At 36.6% G+C, this 15,351-nt stretch overlaps 7 protein-coding genes across 7 annotated transcripts; 3 read left to right on the forward strand and 4 right to left on the reverse strand. All coding sequences in view use genetic code 12, as the record gives it.

The window, feature by feature from the left end:
• Positions 1-1,041: 1,041 nt before the first annotated feature.
• On the reverse strand, positions 1,042-2,760 carry DEHA2A00748g (DEHA2A00748p; the record flags this gene model as incomplete). Its single annotated transcript, XM_002769903.1, has 1 exon — positions 1,042-2,760. The coding sequence occupies one exon, from the start codon at positions 2,758-2,760 to the stop codon at positions 1,042-1,044; it is 1,719 nt and encodes a 572-aa protein (XP_002769949.1).
• A 1,216-nt stretch (positions 2,761-3,976) lies between these two features.
• On the reverse strand, positions 3,977-4,924 carry DEHA2A00770g (DEHA2A00770p; the record flags this gene model as incomplete). Its single annotated transcript, XM_456371.1, has 1 exon — positions 3,977-4,924. The coding sequence occupies one exon, from the start codon at positions 4,922-4,924 to the stop codon at positions 3,977-3,979; it is 948 nt and encodes a 315-aa protein (XP_456371.1).
• Positions 4,925-5,546: 622 nt separating this feature from the next.
• On the forward strand, positions 5,547-7,469 carry DEHA2A00792g (DEHA2A00792p; the record flags this gene model as incomplete). The annotated part of the gene is made up of 1 exon (XM_456372.1): positions 5,547-7,469. The coding sequence occupies one exon, from the start codon at positions 5,547-5,549 to the stop codon at positions 7,467-7,469; it is 1,923 nt and encodes a 640-aa protein (XP_456372.2).
• A 209-nt stretch (positions 7,470-7,678) lies between these two features.
• DEHA2A00814g (DEHA2A00814p) lies at positions 7,679-8,803 on the reverse strand (the record flags this gene model as incomplete). Its single annotated transcript, XM_456373.1, has 1 exon — positions 7,679-8,803. The coding sequence occupies one exon, from the start codon at positions 8,801-8,803 to the stop codon at positions 7,679-7,681; it is 1,125 nt and encodes a 374-aa protein (XP_456373.1).
• Positions 8,804-9,172: 369 nt separating this feature from the next.
• DEHA2A00836g (DEHA2A00836p) lies at positions 9,173-10,345 on the forward strand (the record flags this gene model as incomplete). Its single annotated transcript, XM_456374.1, has 1 exon — positions 9,173-10,345. The coding sequence occupies one exon, from the start codon at positions 9,173-9,175 to the stop codon at positions 10,343-10,345; it is 1,173 nt and encodes a 390-aa protein (XP_456374.2).
• A 686-nt stretch (positions 10,346-11,031) lies between these two features.
• On the forward strand, positions 11,032-12,999 carry DEHA2A00858g (DEHA2A00858p; the record flags this gene model as incomplete). Its single annotated transcript, XM_456375.1, has 1 exon — positions 11,032-12,999. The coding sequence occupies one exon, from the start codon at positions 11,032-11,034 to the stop codon at positions 12,997-12,999; it is 1,968 nt and encodes a 655-aa protein (XP_456375.2).
• A 307-nt stretch (positions 13,000-13,306) lies between these two features.
• On the reverse strand, positions 13,307-15,229 carry DEHA2A00880g (DEHA2A00880p; the record flags this gene model as incomplete). Its single annotated transcript, XM_456376.2, has 1 exon — positions 13,307-15,229. One exon carries the CDS (start codon positions 15,227-15,229, stop codon positions 13,307-13,309), a length of 1,923 nt encoding a protein of 640 aa, XP_456376.2.
• Between the last annotated feature and the right edge of the window lie 122 nt (positions 15,230-15,351).

The following is a 15,351-nucleotide window of genomic DNA, read 5'->3' on the forward strand; positions in this document are numbered from 1 at the left end:
AGCAAATTTATTGAATATAAAAAGTATTTGCTCTAGCTATCTTTAGAAAATAAGAGCAGCAGTTTACAAGATATCAGTATGGGGACCATAGAAGGATTTTACTCCATAGCAATCTCAGGTTTAGCTACTCAGATAATGCCTACAACAAATTGTATGCATTTGCTTTATTATATTTGGATATAAACAAAGTGCTTTAGCAAATATTGAAGTTACTGAGCTGTTTAGGAGCCAATTTGCTACCCAGGTACAAGCTTATTGGGTATTATCGTTCAACATACAACCTTGGATGTTTTCGTTGCTGTTTAATTAACATGTATTTGGGTGGTATTTCAGGAAGAAGAAGGACCATTTGGCTAGGCCATGTAATTATAATTGTGGGTGCAATTATTCAAACTTTTTTTTTACAATTGCGCAACTAATGATTGGAAGGAATTTAACGGAAATGGGAAAAGGCTTTGAGACAAATACTATACCAATCTCTCAAGCAGAAGTTTGTTCTTATACCACGGATTATTGTTATACTTCTCATGAAATTCTTGTTTCTTTACGTCCAATATTTCTTTATCAAATATAGTTCTACTTGTACGAATATCTATATCGCAGATCTTGACATAAAATTTCCATTTTCTCGACCAAATTTTGACAATATAGAATACTAAGACGAGTGCGCCAAGATAGATTTGAAAGCTTTAATTCTGGTTGCGAACTAACGTGCATCAAAGGTTTCATTTCCAAATACATTTTAGCAAAAGTTTTATAGTGAGCACTACAATCTAAACAGGCCAATCAGTATCAAGGTATACATTTCTAGATCAGTGTACATTGTTCCAATATATAGCAATATATAATGTAATCTGTAAATTCAGGAATTCTCTAAAAGGTTGTGAAAATTTTTCAGATTATTCAACAAAAGCCCGCCAGGGGTTTTTCATAAGAAAATCGCTGATTCACTATCAAGAAATATTATGTGCAAAAGGGATTTGGTTCTATGCAATCTCAAAATGAAGGGTCGTAAATAAATAGACTTATACGGTTATCTGTTTAAAGGAGTATAGTCGTAAGTTTCTTATACCAAGGATCATTATTATATTTCTCTTGAAATTCTTGTTTTTCTAAGTTCAATATTTCTTCATCAAATATAGTTCTATCAGTATTAATGTCAATATCACATATATTGACATAGAACTTCCAATTTCTCGACCAAAGTTTATGACAAACATAAAAGAATACTAAGACGATTGCGCCGAGATAGTTTTGAAAGAAGCTTTGTGCATCTGGAGTACTAGATCCAACCGGAAACAAGGCAGTATAAAACAGAGCAATTAAAATCAACCAGTGTATTACAATGGCATATACCGAACCCCAGATACCAGTTGAAGAAGTATATCCTAAGGAGTCTGTTGAAATCCCATTGTATTTAAGTGCTTGTCTAAATCTAATATGCGAAATGCAAATAACATCCCATGTAAAAAGTTGCGCCAATCCAGAGATGGATAACAACCAATTAAAGACTGTTTCTTGTTTTTCATAGGCTGCAATATAAGAAAATAATCCAACAATAGAACACGCAATTAATGAGCGCAAGGGTCTACCTGATCTGTCAATATAATTGAAATATTTTGGTGCGTATCCTTGATCAGCTAACGATTGCAAAGTTCTAGATGATGCATATAATGATGATGAAGCAACGGAGCAAACAGAAAGCAAGATAACAGCATTGATTATATGTGGTACTACGGTAACCCCATGTAAAGTTGCAGCAAGAACAAATGGAGAAGCATTTGAACCACCACCAGATGCACCCATCAATTCAGGGGAATTCATTGGAACCAAAAGACCGACCATAATCAAAGAACCCAAAAATAATATCAATATTCTCCAGAATACCAATTTACACGCAGTAGGAATGGCCCTTCTGGGGTTTGGTTGTTCAGCCGCCGATAATGCAACGAATTCAGATTGACTGAAAGCAAACGCACCAGTGACAAATACCGTACATAAACCTTTGAAGTTAGTATAATATCCAGGATCATGCCAGTATTGTCCCCCAATAAATTTTCCTTCAGGACCGCCACCAACATTAACAACAATGGACATAATAAGAAATCCAGTGACCATAAGAACTTTAAGGCATCCAATAACAAATTCTCCTTCACCGTAAGCTTTGGAGCCGACAAAATGAAGCAGAACTACTATCACGAATATGATAGTGACCCAAACATCTGGATTAATTTTCTGATCACCATCCCAATATCTGATGGTTATGGAGGCAGTGACTAGTTCTAATGCGAACGTCGATAACCACTCGATACAGTAAATCCAAGTTACTGCAAATGCAACTGATTCATCAATGAATTTCAGGGGATAGTTGTTATATCCACCTGAAAGCTCACTATAGTTAACTGCCAACTCCCCGGCAGCTTGCAAAGTTGGATACAAGAATGATCCAACTATAATATAACCAACAATCAAAAATAATGGACCTGCTGTACTTAGAATATTTCCTGTACCAACGAAAAGCCCCGTACCCATCCCGGTCACAAGGGCCATAAGGATTAAATGTCTTGAACTAATACCCTTCTGTAAACTCTTCCCTTCGTCCCCGTGCTGTACGTGTTGCCTTCTGAAACTATCGACAAATCTATCCCACTTAGTAACGCCGACGCTTGGAATATTATCACACTCTGACCCCGATGCAGAAGAACCTCTTCTGGTTTCTGAAATCACTGGCTTCAATTTCTTTTCACTGCCTAGTACCATTTTGAGTTACTGTAGATTGTAAAGTAATTTTATATTGTAATGCTATATTGGAATATATTTGAATTATATATCCAAGAGATTTTTAGTATGCTATAAGGGAACCAGGTAAGTGTATGAATAAAAAAGAATAAAAGAGAATTTAATAACGAAATATATCTATTATGTACTAGATGTATCTGCTATGACTCCACTTCTAATTTTTCACGCAACATTCGCTTCTCCAATGTGTTGAGCGAATTATTCGTATACATTTTGAATTTCTCACTCAGTCAACCGTTTCCCCCGACTTGCAGCAATAGTTCTGATAACAGTCAACCCCGATTACATAAATCAGCATAGGGACGGGGTATGTCAACTCCACGATCTGTACTCCAGATTATGACAAGCCCAGAGTTAATACTACTTACTCTGTCTTACCTTGAACAACTACCTAGAAGCGGCGATTTTGGACCGTCATTCGAGTACTTCATACACTAAAAGAACCATATCCGGCCCCCACTCTTAATCCCGTTGATTCCCTGACTCTGATGAGATTCTTTGTTCCCAGGACCAGAACCGGTAGGCGTTTCTCATTCTAAAGACCTGAAAACGGGTCTTAATGGCTCAAATTTCCGCCCCCCCTTGTTGCCCCACTACACAAATTTATTTCGCAGACCCGTTTTGACTCCGGCCCGACTCTTCGGATAGTCTGCACTACTATTAGAATAATCGCCTCATCAGATGTACAAAATGCCTATTATTCGGGGGTTAACATCCTTCAGTAACCGAGAAGCAAACCACCGTAATAGTGCTCGATTTGTACAGTGCTTGTGATCGGGTTATTCAATTGTTTCGTTGTAAGTGTAGCTATCAAGCAACATAAACAAACTAGGTAAATAAGTTATTGCTTGTAGTTGTATCGTAGACATGGGATTTGAGTCTATGAGGATGAGGAATTTTTCTCTTGTTTGAAAATAACATGGATAAGTGGTCGAAGAAAGCTGCAGAGATTTAGAGTTTAGAGTTGAGACTCTGACCTTTTATCGAGAGGGATGGCTTAGAAGATATGGTTATGTAGGACTTGCTTCGGGGGGTCAAGCCATGAAATGATCATAACACACAGATAGTTTAGAGATGGTCGATCAAATATCGTAGCTTGTTACATGTGATAGAGCAATTCATTCGTTCATTCAATCCAACAAATATCAATTCGTAATGTAAGTATAACTAGGTAAAGCTAAGGATATTCACTGAACCAGTCAGTTATCAATTCACCAACTTTTGTAGGGTCTTCACGATGCAAGAAATGCCCGACATTTGAAATTGTCTTGACCTTAACATATGGATTATTTGCAAGCTTACTGGCTTCTAAACGATACAACTTTTCATTCATGCACCCATCCCGCTCTCCGCCGAGCAACAACGTTGGAACTTTTTTAAAGTCTACGTTCCAGCGCCTATTAGAAATGTTTAGGGGGTTAGCAATACATCTGTAGTATGCAGTTGATGCATCGATAACTCCAGGTTCTTGAAGTGTTCTCTTAACACTATCGATTTCATCTACGGTATAATTCCATGTCGGAGACCAGCAGCGCCATAATCCGTCCAAATAACTGTTGCTACTCGTATCAGAAAGCCTCTTTTTATAGAGCCATCCAAACTGCATGGTGAACATATAGCTGGAATGATAAATCTGGTCTGGAAAATACCATGCAAACTCCCATAATCGAATATTGGTGATATATGGAATGGCCAAACAAGCCATTGATGTTATCATCTCAGGGTACATACTAGCGGTCTTAAAAGCCACTATCGCTCCCCAATCATGACCAACAAGGTGTACTGGAATACCATCTGGTGAAATATTTTTAATCCATGAGCTTACATCGCCCGCAAGATCTGACATCTTATAATCACATTGTTCACCTTGACTAGACGGTTCGTAACCTCTCATTGATGGCGCTAGCAACAATACCTTTTCATCTTCTGGGACAGAATCTAATATCACTGTCCAAACGCTATTATATGAACTGTTATTATCGGGAAACCCATGGAGGAGGAATATAACTCGAGTCCATTTACGCTCACCACCACTACAAAATACATCGTGGTTATCATAATTGCTGAAGGTAGAAAATATTCTTACTCCGTTGCGAAGTTGAATCTTGTATTGACCTTGCATCATCTTATACCGGTCACTTAGTTAATTATACTCCCTTTTACTGTTAATATTCGGATTTGTTTTTATGTTGAGCTATGTTTGCATGTGAACTCTACATCATGGATAGACTGTGTGGTGCACGCGATGCTCACGGACGTTAATATGTTATTAAGCCCGTACGCAATGAAGGATGTCAATTATGTACCTTTGTTCAGCTGTTCACGATCTTTTATATACAAAATAAGTTTTTTTTACGAACTATTCCATAAATCTTAAACTAGTCACTTGCGACGATTTGCCTACCCTTAATAAAAGTACGAGCTATTTTTAGTTCACCACTGTGTTTTTTTCTCTAGCACCGCTCAGAGGCACATCGCTTCCACGACAACGTGGCCATGTGAGGCAAGATAACTCGCTGATAAAATTTTACAGAAAATTTCGCAAGACAATAGAAAAGGCGTACGGAATCCCGTTTAGGAAAATACTGCAGCAAGTGTGTGGAATAAATGTCCGGCTATGTATCTCAGCGCTAGCAATGATAAACCGATGAGTTGCCCCGTTGGTATCGTTGATAAAATTCAACAAATTACCAAACCTTTGCTATAGTTAATAGCCTAGAATAAAATAGTTGATAAATGCTGGCGTTATGAAATTTGGACCCAAAACGACAAGAAAGATATTATTGGTGTTAGTTCTTTTGTTCACGCTAACTGGTTTGCTATGGACTTCGAAAAAAGCAACAGTCAAATACCCATCTCTTGATAAGGGTAAATATCCAACTTTGGACAAGATCAAAGGGTTTTATAATGACAAGATTTCTGCATTTCAAAAGAAGCCTAATGATCATTTAGTAGTATATCCTCGTTCATTCTCTTCTGAGTCGAAAGAGAAGTTGGAAGATCACTTCAACACATACTTGGGAGGAATAACAGGAAATTTGAAAGTTCTCAGCTACAATGGACCAAAATCACCTTTGACGAATAAAATCAGAGAAGATAAATATCACAAGCATGAAATTTCGTTGTATGATTCAGTAAGAGACATCGGAGGAGATGTTGACAAATGTCAGCCTGATATCAATAAGAAAATTAAACTAGATGTCACTAATTCCAATACCTTTGGATTTTCATTTGAAAAAATAGTCAGAAAATTGGTTCAGCAGTTAAAGGATGACCCTGCTATTCTGGAATTGAAAGGTTTCTTCAATGAAGATTTGGAGAAGCATCTCGAAGAGGGAAAAACAGGAGATCATTGGTTTAAGTTTGCAGGAACCTCAGTATGGTTGGAGCAATATGGTGTACACTTCATGATCTCAAGAATGATGTATAGTCCTCCTGGGCCTAAAAAAAGAAGTGTTTTGAGTTTATTATATGGTCAAGTCTACGATGAAGATTGGAATGAAATCGAAAATATCGACTTGATCATGCCATCATCTGATTCCTTAACCAACGACAAGAGCTTCAGAAGCATTAATTTCCCAAGTTTCTTACCAATACCATTCTACCATGACGCCAACTATCTTCTGAAAAGGTTTTATGGTCCTGAAGATGCTAGGATGTTGCTAGTAAAGAATGACAATGGTATTGAAGAACCCTTGATTGTTTTCAACGCTTATCATCGCAAGGGTTCTGATGAAATTAAGATTGACGAAGCTTCATCAAGTATCAAATTTGAGTATTATAGATCGATGTTTGTTGGATGGCCATTTCAATTTCAGTTGGGAAAACAAAATGTTGATGGTTCACTGAATCCTAAGCATGCCAATAATGAATACACAAAAATTACCGAATTAAGGAATATAGCATCTCCTAGGTTAAAAGTTCAAAAAAATTGGACTCCGTTTGTAAGTAATAAGGCTCGCCAAGTCGATGGGTATGACAAGAATATCTATTTTGTTTACAGATGGCAAAGCTTGGAAATTATGAAATGTCAATTAACAAGCATTACTGATGTTTCACAATGTACATTTGAATATAAACGAGTAGATGACTTACCAATTGATGCAAGTGTTGGCGATTTGCGAGGTGGAACTGAATTGATAAGTATAAATAATATATTCCCGTCACTAGATAGTCATTTTAAATCTGATACGGAAGTCTGGGTTGGATTCTCAAGAGCCCACATCAAGAGCTGTGGATGTGGAAGCAGCATGTATCGCCCAAATTTAGCAATCCTTTATAAGGATGGAAATAAATTCAAGATTTCGCAGTTGAGTGAATTTTTCTCTCTAGATGTTAAGGTCACCGGTTGGTCCGACCCTGAAAAAGTATGTCAGTCTAGAGAGCCAGACGCTTTGATACCGAATGGTATCTCATCGTGGGATGTCAATAGCCACATGTCTGGATTAGAGCAAGTACATGAAGATTACATTACTCTAATATTGTCAGCAGGGGACGCTGTTGATCACAAAATCCACATAAAAAATTTGCTCAAAGCAATTATTGGTCAAACATCGTTATTATCATCCAAGGAAGAGAATGGCTACAATGATGATCTTGTCCTTTGTTCACTTAGGTATTCAAAAGATTTTTGTGCTGCGTATGGAAAAGAACAATTGAAGGAGAACTAAGTAAAATTGCATTCAATAGTCGTTAATAATTTCTCATGTAATAATAAACTAATCAAATATATTCAGAATCTAAACTTTATAGGTGTCGTGAAGACCATAGTACAAATGATGGATAGGAAAAGCATAGTAAGACATCTAATTGTAGTATTACATAGCACTTACTCTAACTGTGAATTTCAAAAACCAGTAAAAAAAAATTAGTAGGATGCTTAAGATCTCAAAGCTTCGTCAAAATCTGCAATTAGGTCATCTGCATTCTCCGCACCAACACTAACTCTTAACAATGTTGGACTAACAGTGGAATCACTGAGAACTCTCCATTCTATCAAACTTTCTACCCCGCCTAATGAAGTTGCATGATGAAAATAGCGCAATTTCGAAGGAAATTCTTTTGCACTCGATTCATTGTCTAGTTCAATGCAAAAGACCGGCGAATATCCGTTCGGTAACTGCTTTTTAACAAATGCCTCTGTTTGCAAAGAAGAATGGTAAATTTTCTTCAATTTAGGATAACTATCACGATTCTTTACCAAATGTTTCACAAGCTTTTCAGTATTCTCTGCCTGTCTCGTTATTCTTAGTTCAAAGGTTCTTAAACTTCTTAATAGTAAATAACTTTCTAAATTAGCAATGTTTGTTCCCAAAGCAAGGCGATCCGTGACTAACTGATTCTTAACCTTATCATCATTTGTTACAAGAACTCCTGCTAATAAATCACTATGACCACCAAGATATTTTGTTGCTGAATGTAAAACCATATCTGCACCCCATTTGAATGGATCCTGCAATGGAGGAGGTGCAAACGTCGAATCTATTAGCAAGAATGCCCCTTTTTTGTGCGCCTTCTGAGCAAAATACTCGATGTCAAACACAGTTCCATCAGGATTAACAGGGGTTTCTAAACATATAAGGTCTCCCGCATTCAATTGATCCAAATCGTCATCCAATCCAATTACCTTCAATCCCTTAAGACGGGTGAATATATCAATTATGCTGTGACACCCATGATACCCCTTTCCAATGCAAACGATGCTTGGGTTAAAATACGTCAACGCAGCAAAAAACGCCCCCAACCCTGACGAATAAGCCACAGATGGCCCTCCAACAATACTCTCTAATGCTTTCTCCACCCTCTCCGAATTGGGATGCGTAATTCTAGAATAGAAAATATTTCCTATAATCGAACTTTCTTCTGGCATGTCCGACCATTTCACCAAATCGTCTGGATTATCAGCGTATTTGTACGTTGTTGAAACGTTAATTGGTGGTATAACATCACGCACAGGATTTACTTCATCGCTTGCGTGGATTGCATTAGTTGAAATTCCTGTCATAATTGTGTTGATTCTGTTAATTTTAACTCGAATTTAATTGAATTCTGGTAGTTCCTTGAAATAACCCCCTGAACGTGAATCCATGGAAATGCTCGCGATATGCGCTATAGAAGCCACACTAATGTCCAATACAATTAATTTCAGATCAGCCCACCTCAAAACCTTGTTTTCTTGATAAGCATATAATTAACTGTTGCACATTGCTGGCACAGGTAAGAAGTCATTACTGCAAAAAAACTATAAAGGAGGAAGTAGCCTCCTTATATATCCTAAGGTCGTGTATAATCCAAAACTGTGTAACCGTATTTTGTAGAAATCAACGGTACTTAACAAGCTTACAAAGTTCAAAGTATATAGCTACACATATGAATGTCGGAAGAAACTTCTGTGGGCCCTTTAGAGTTTAGAGATGGCTCATTTCAAGAAGAGAGACGAAATGTACATAGGGAGTTAGAAAGTTTGGAAGCAGAATCGCTATCAGAATCGCTACCCGAAGGATTCAATGTTGAAAAGAACTATACCACCAAGCGACACCTACGAGATGTTTACACTAAGACAAGCGGAATAATGCCGGTATTTCTATCGATAGTCAGTGGATCAATTTGGGGAGTCCTTGGTAGAAAAGGATTAATGGTACTTACAACATATAACGGTTCGTTTCTCTCTGGTGTAATATGGGCCAACTTCGCTGCTTGTGTTGTTATGGGCATGGCAGTCGATAGTGTCAACTTATGGAGAGAGCTAGTTGATTCGAGGGTTTATGTCAACAAGGGTTTAATTGGTGTATATGTAGGTGTCACGACGGGATTTTGTGGAACTCTCTCTTCGTTTTCGTCAGTAATACTAGAAGCGTTCAATAAGTCGGCTGACACTTTACCAGGCGATGAATATTATTATCCAAACTCAGCATATGGAATAATGGAATTTTTGGCGGTGATAATAGCTCATATGTGTTTATCATTGACGGGCTTTCAGATAGGTAAGCACCTCATTGATTTAATTGACCCTATTTTGCCGATACTAAGTAAGAGAGTTTATAGGACTTTGGAAATCGTATGGATATCTCTTGGTTTGGCTGCATTCATTATCATTGTTGTGTTAATCGGTGTTAAATCAGATGGATCTTGGAGATCGTGGACGTTTTCGTGTTTTTTTGCTCCGTTTGGCGCGTTATCTCGCTTCTTCCTCTCAAAATACTTAAACCCTAAGGTTAAGAACTTTCCATTTGGTACTTTTACCGCCAATTTGTGGGGTTCTTTACTTCTAGCGGTATTTACTTTATTGGGAAGAGGAAAGCTACCTGGTAATACGCAATCTCAAATCGTGACCAATGTTCTAAACTGTCATGTTTTAACTGGTTTAGATGATGGCTTTTGTGGAGCACTAACAACTGTTAGTACTTTTGTTGTTGAATTATTCGGTTTGAATACCCTGCATTCGTATAGATACGGTTTTTATTCGATTGCAAGCAGTTATGCTGTGACAATCCTAGTTTTGGGTACCTATAATTGGGCTGTTGGGCTCACTAACCCTGTCTGCTAAGCTTCGCACAGATTTTGCATTCATCTACGATTAGAGATACAGCTACGCATACTAATCCGACAGTAATCGTATTGATAGTTTTATTTAATTTGTATAATATTCAATAAAGCAGTCTAATGTTATGAATAAGCTATTCATTTATTCAAATTTACTTGTTAGAGCATAACTTTGTTACGGGGTCACCGGGAGTTGAAACTTTTTTTATTCCAGCTTTTTGATATAGCTACGTTGCAAACTCCTTCAATGAACAACAGACAATGTGCTGGTTTCCCTATTTTAGCGTACTACATACGATACTTACTTATTCTCTCCCACTTTTGAGACAATGCTTCTTGCACGTTCGGACTTTCCTTCGATTGTTCCTTTAGCTCACCCTCTATTTTCACCCCTCATCATATCTTGAGTATCCGACTGACGACTCGATTGAAAGATTATCTGAAAATTACTGTGTGCTTGAATTTAATCCCCGCGAGTATTCGGAGATTAATTAAACTTTAGTTAAATTATGTTCGACCCCACAAATTGCTACGATATTTAAACACCTGGATCGCGAGATACAGATCATTATTCATTCCAATATACAAGTAATACTATCTAAAGGTTCTTGACATTTACGCTACAGCTATTATCTATTTATATTTGATTTTATTAGTTTTACTGCATTATAAAAAGAGACTCTAAAGAAAATGGCAACTGCTGCAACAATTGATATGGCCGATGAGGTTAATCCTCCATTGACTTACGAGCCCGTTGATCTGGATATCCCGGCTTCCAAAATTTATGGCACTTTAAAACCGAATCATAATGGGCTTGAAAATAAAAATTTGTATGAGTTGGCCTCAAAATGGATTGATGCATTCAATGCAATTGTGAAAGAGATCCAGAATGACCCTTCTGAAAAAAACCTAGATAAATTGAACTCTGTTATTGCTTCGCATGCCTCGTGGAAGGATCATCTAGCTTTATCATGGGACTATCGTCAGTTCCATGATCTAGATAATATCAAAGATGTGGCCAAGAATTCTTTTCCTTCTTTTAAATTAAAGAATTTTGAAATTGATACTACTGCTGATCATAGGTTCGACAAGGCAGTTGGGCTTCAGACCATAGATAAAGCCGACGAGACCAATTCTATTCCCATTCAGTGGGTCCAGATTATTGTGAAGTTTGAGAACGAATTTGGTTACGGAAACGGACTTATTAGGTTGATCTCAGTTGATGAGAAGGATGCACCCGGTGGTTTAAAGGCATTTACTATATACACTGCTTTGGAAAATATCAAAGGTAATGAAGAAACCTTGGGAAGAAGTAGACCTCAGGGTGTAAACCATGGTCAAAACCAAGGAAGAATTTCATGGTTAGAAAAACGTGAGAAGGATTTTGAATGGGGTAGTGAAAAGACCCCTACAGTTTTGATTGTAGGAGGGGGTCAAGGTGGTTTGAATGTAGCTGCTAGGTTGAAAACAATGGGTATAGATTGCTTAATTATTGAGAAAAATAGTAAAATTGGAGATAATTGGAGAAATCGTTACAAGTTTTTAGTATTACACGATCCTGTTTGGTATGATCATTTAGCCTATATCAAATTTCCTGATGTTTGGCCAGTATTCACGCCTAAAGATAAATTGGGTGATTGGTTTGAAGCTTATTCAAAATCTATGGAATTAAGTTATTGGGTTAATAAAACAGTATCTGGAGCTGATTTTGACCCAGTTACTGGTGTCTGGTCTGTCAATATCATAGACAATGATACAGGCAAATTGACGAATATTAAAACCAAGCACATAGTAATGGCAACAGGTCATTCGGGAGAGCCTAATATTCCCACATTTAAAGATCAGGACAAATTCAAAGGAACAATTGTTCATTCATCGCAACATTCTACTGGTAAATCCTTTCAAGGTGAAAACGCTGTAGTAGTGGGCTGCTGTAATTCTGGCCATGACATTGCTCAAGATTTCTACGAACAAGGGGCAAAGCCTATCTTAGTCCAAAGATCAACAACGTGTGTTATCAATTCAGAAATTGGCTTGAAAGTGACTACTAAAGGCTTGTACGAGGAAGGTGGACCAAAAACTGAAACGGCCGATTTAATCTTGCAGTCCATGCCCGTGAAATTATTAAACTTAGTTATGCAGCAACAGTATAGGCAAACTATGATTCTTGAAAAGGACTTACATGAGTCACTTAAAAAATCTGGTTTCAAAACTGATAGTGGGTATGGAGGAACTGGTTTATTTGGAAAATACTACAGAAGGGGTGGAGGTTACTACATTGATGTGGGATGTTCTAAATTAATTGCCGATGACAAAATTAAAGTACAACAAGGTAAAAATATCGAACGTTTCACTGAAAATGGTCTTGTTTTTTCTGACGGCACGAAGATTGATAACTTGGCTATTGTTGTATTAGCAACCGGATACTCTAATATGAGAGATACTGCTAGACGGATTTTTGGTGATAAGGTGGCTGATAAGCTTAACCCTGTTTGGGGTCTCGATGATGAAGGTGAAATAAATACAATGTGGAGAGACTCGGGCCATCCAAAGTTTTGGTATATGGGTGGTAATCTAGCTGTGTCTAGATATTTTTCAAAGAGACTAGCATTGAAAATTATTGCACAAGAAAGAGGATTTGACAAATCTAATTCTTGAAATAACCTCGACTTTTGAAAGTAAATCTTTATTAAATTCAAACTTAGATAAAATTGTGTAATTCAATACATTCTTAGGGTAAATCCTGTAAATCATAGAAACAAGTCCATTTGAATTCAATCTTGTGCAGTAATTGATAAAATTACCTTCAACCATTTAAATAGTAATATGTACAAGGAATAATTCTTTTTAAATTTCAATAATTCGCAAAATTCTCAAAATGGTTGCGAAATTCCAGTATAATTCTACAACTAAATAAAAATGCCTATTATATGTATATTGTTTAATTCATTAAAATTATGTAGATCTACAATTTAAAGCCACTTGAACCTTTAGGTTTCTGAGATTTTCTAATATTACCCTTCGCATCCCTAAGTTCACCTTTCTTATCAATAATTGTGACATTCTTAGCATTGGATAAAGTATTGACAACATCACTAACCTTCTGTCTCTTGTTACTATTAGAAGGTGTGGTGTCTTGTTTCTGTTTCTGTTCTTGATACTCCTTTCTTTCGTTAAAGTGTTTCGACTTCTTTCTTTTATTTGCTCTTCTGAGTCTTTGTTTATCTTCTCTTGATAATTCGTCTTTAGAATAGGATAAACCAGATTTAAGCAAAACTTCTGACCTACCTTTGGAACCATTTGCTGCGGGCTTATCATCACCAATTTTATATATCTCTTGAGGAGCTAACGTTGTCTCGTTAGAAACATGCAATGGTTGTGCATCTTCCATACTAATTGATGCAGCATCAGATACCTTGATGTCAATAGTTTTCATTTGATGAGGCTTTGGAATAAAGTGTGCTGAACATAATGAGTCTAGTTTGTGAGTAACTTTTGTAAATAATTCACTTATTTCATCATGTTGCTTTTGTAATTCTTCGGATACTTCTTTATTTTCATCGACATTATTGTATTGATCTTCATATATTTCAGCCAAAGATTTGCTTGATTTTTGTTCCGATAACTCAAACTTTTGCCTATTATGAAATTTAGAAATGTCTGTTATAATTCTTTTCGGTAAGTCATCAAATTCGCCTTCTTTGATTCTACGCTTAATCAAATCTTCTATTGATTCAGTGACTTCTTGAGTGATAACTGGTACTGGCTTTGAGGTTCTATCGAAATCTAAACTTGCAGACTCTGGGTCATCTAATAGAGAATCTTGAGGACGATCTTTAGATGCTATTTCTCCCTTCATAGTCCATTTTTTATCTGCTACCAATTCAGATTCTAGAGCCGCAATTTCTGCTTGAATTTGTTGTTGTTGCTTTTGATATGAAGATAAATTTTCTGTATCCTTGGATTTTTGCTTCTCGTCTGCAAATAAATCTAACATAGCCGATCCAACAGCATTATCATACTCATTTTCATTTAATTCTTCATCCTCTTCGATATTTCCTTCGTCTTCATTCTCTTCATCACCATTCTCTTCATCTTCATTCTCTCCTTGACGACCCCCCAAAGAGTTTGATGTTTTTACTTTGCCTGGCTTGTCGTAAAAATCATCAAAGTATTCCATTTGTTCCTCATCATCATCTTCTTCATCTAAATCACCAAAAAAGTCTATTTCTTCTTCGTCACCTGCATTATTAGTATTCTCCAATGCTAATATTTGTTTATTAAAATCATCAATATCAAAGAATTCATCATTCAACCCAAATGAATCTTTTTTAGGAGGACGAACATCTTCATCTTCCGATGGTACTTGTGTTTCTGCCTCTGAGGCATCATTACCATTAAGGCTTTCAGATTCTTCATCATCTTCATTTAAGGTTTCAATATCATCTTCATTTTGTCCTTCTACATCATCAAAACTATCACTATCATTTTCATTTTCTTCTTCTTGATCATCCGATTCATTTTGCTGTTGCATGTTCTCTTCATCACTTTCAGAAGCTTCCTCTTCACTATCATGGTTCAAGCTATGCTCTAATTTTAATTTTGGTATTTTGTCAAACAACAAAGCTTCACATGCCCCTTCTAATACAATCTTTGTTTGTCCATACACCTGTGTAGAATCTAATCCGTCTACATAAATTTTATCTAGCACTGAATATTCCTTCGTTATTGGATCCAAAAACGTTTTGATTAACTCATTAAAATATCCAGAGTTTTCTTGACTCTCTGCTTTGAACAACCCAAATACATTTTGAGGATTATCCTTTAATACACTTAATATATCCTGGGGCATTTTAATCTGGAGGTAATAAACCTTTGGTATGATCATGATATAAAGCTAATGAAAAATTTATGAGAAGAGATGATGTTTTAATATGCAGGATATAAATTTATAGAATGGATTTCGAGTAGTAAGAATATTTTACGATTCTATATACAAGGGACGAGATT

The sequence above is a fragment of the Debaryomyces hansenii genome, assembly GCF_000006445.2.
Source record: "Debaryomyces hansenii CBS767 chromosome A complete sequence".
Classification (NCBI taxonomy): domain Eukaryota; kingdom Fungi; phylum Ascomycota; class Pichiomycetes; order Serinales; family Debaryomycetaceae; genus Debaryomyces; species Debaryomyces hansenii.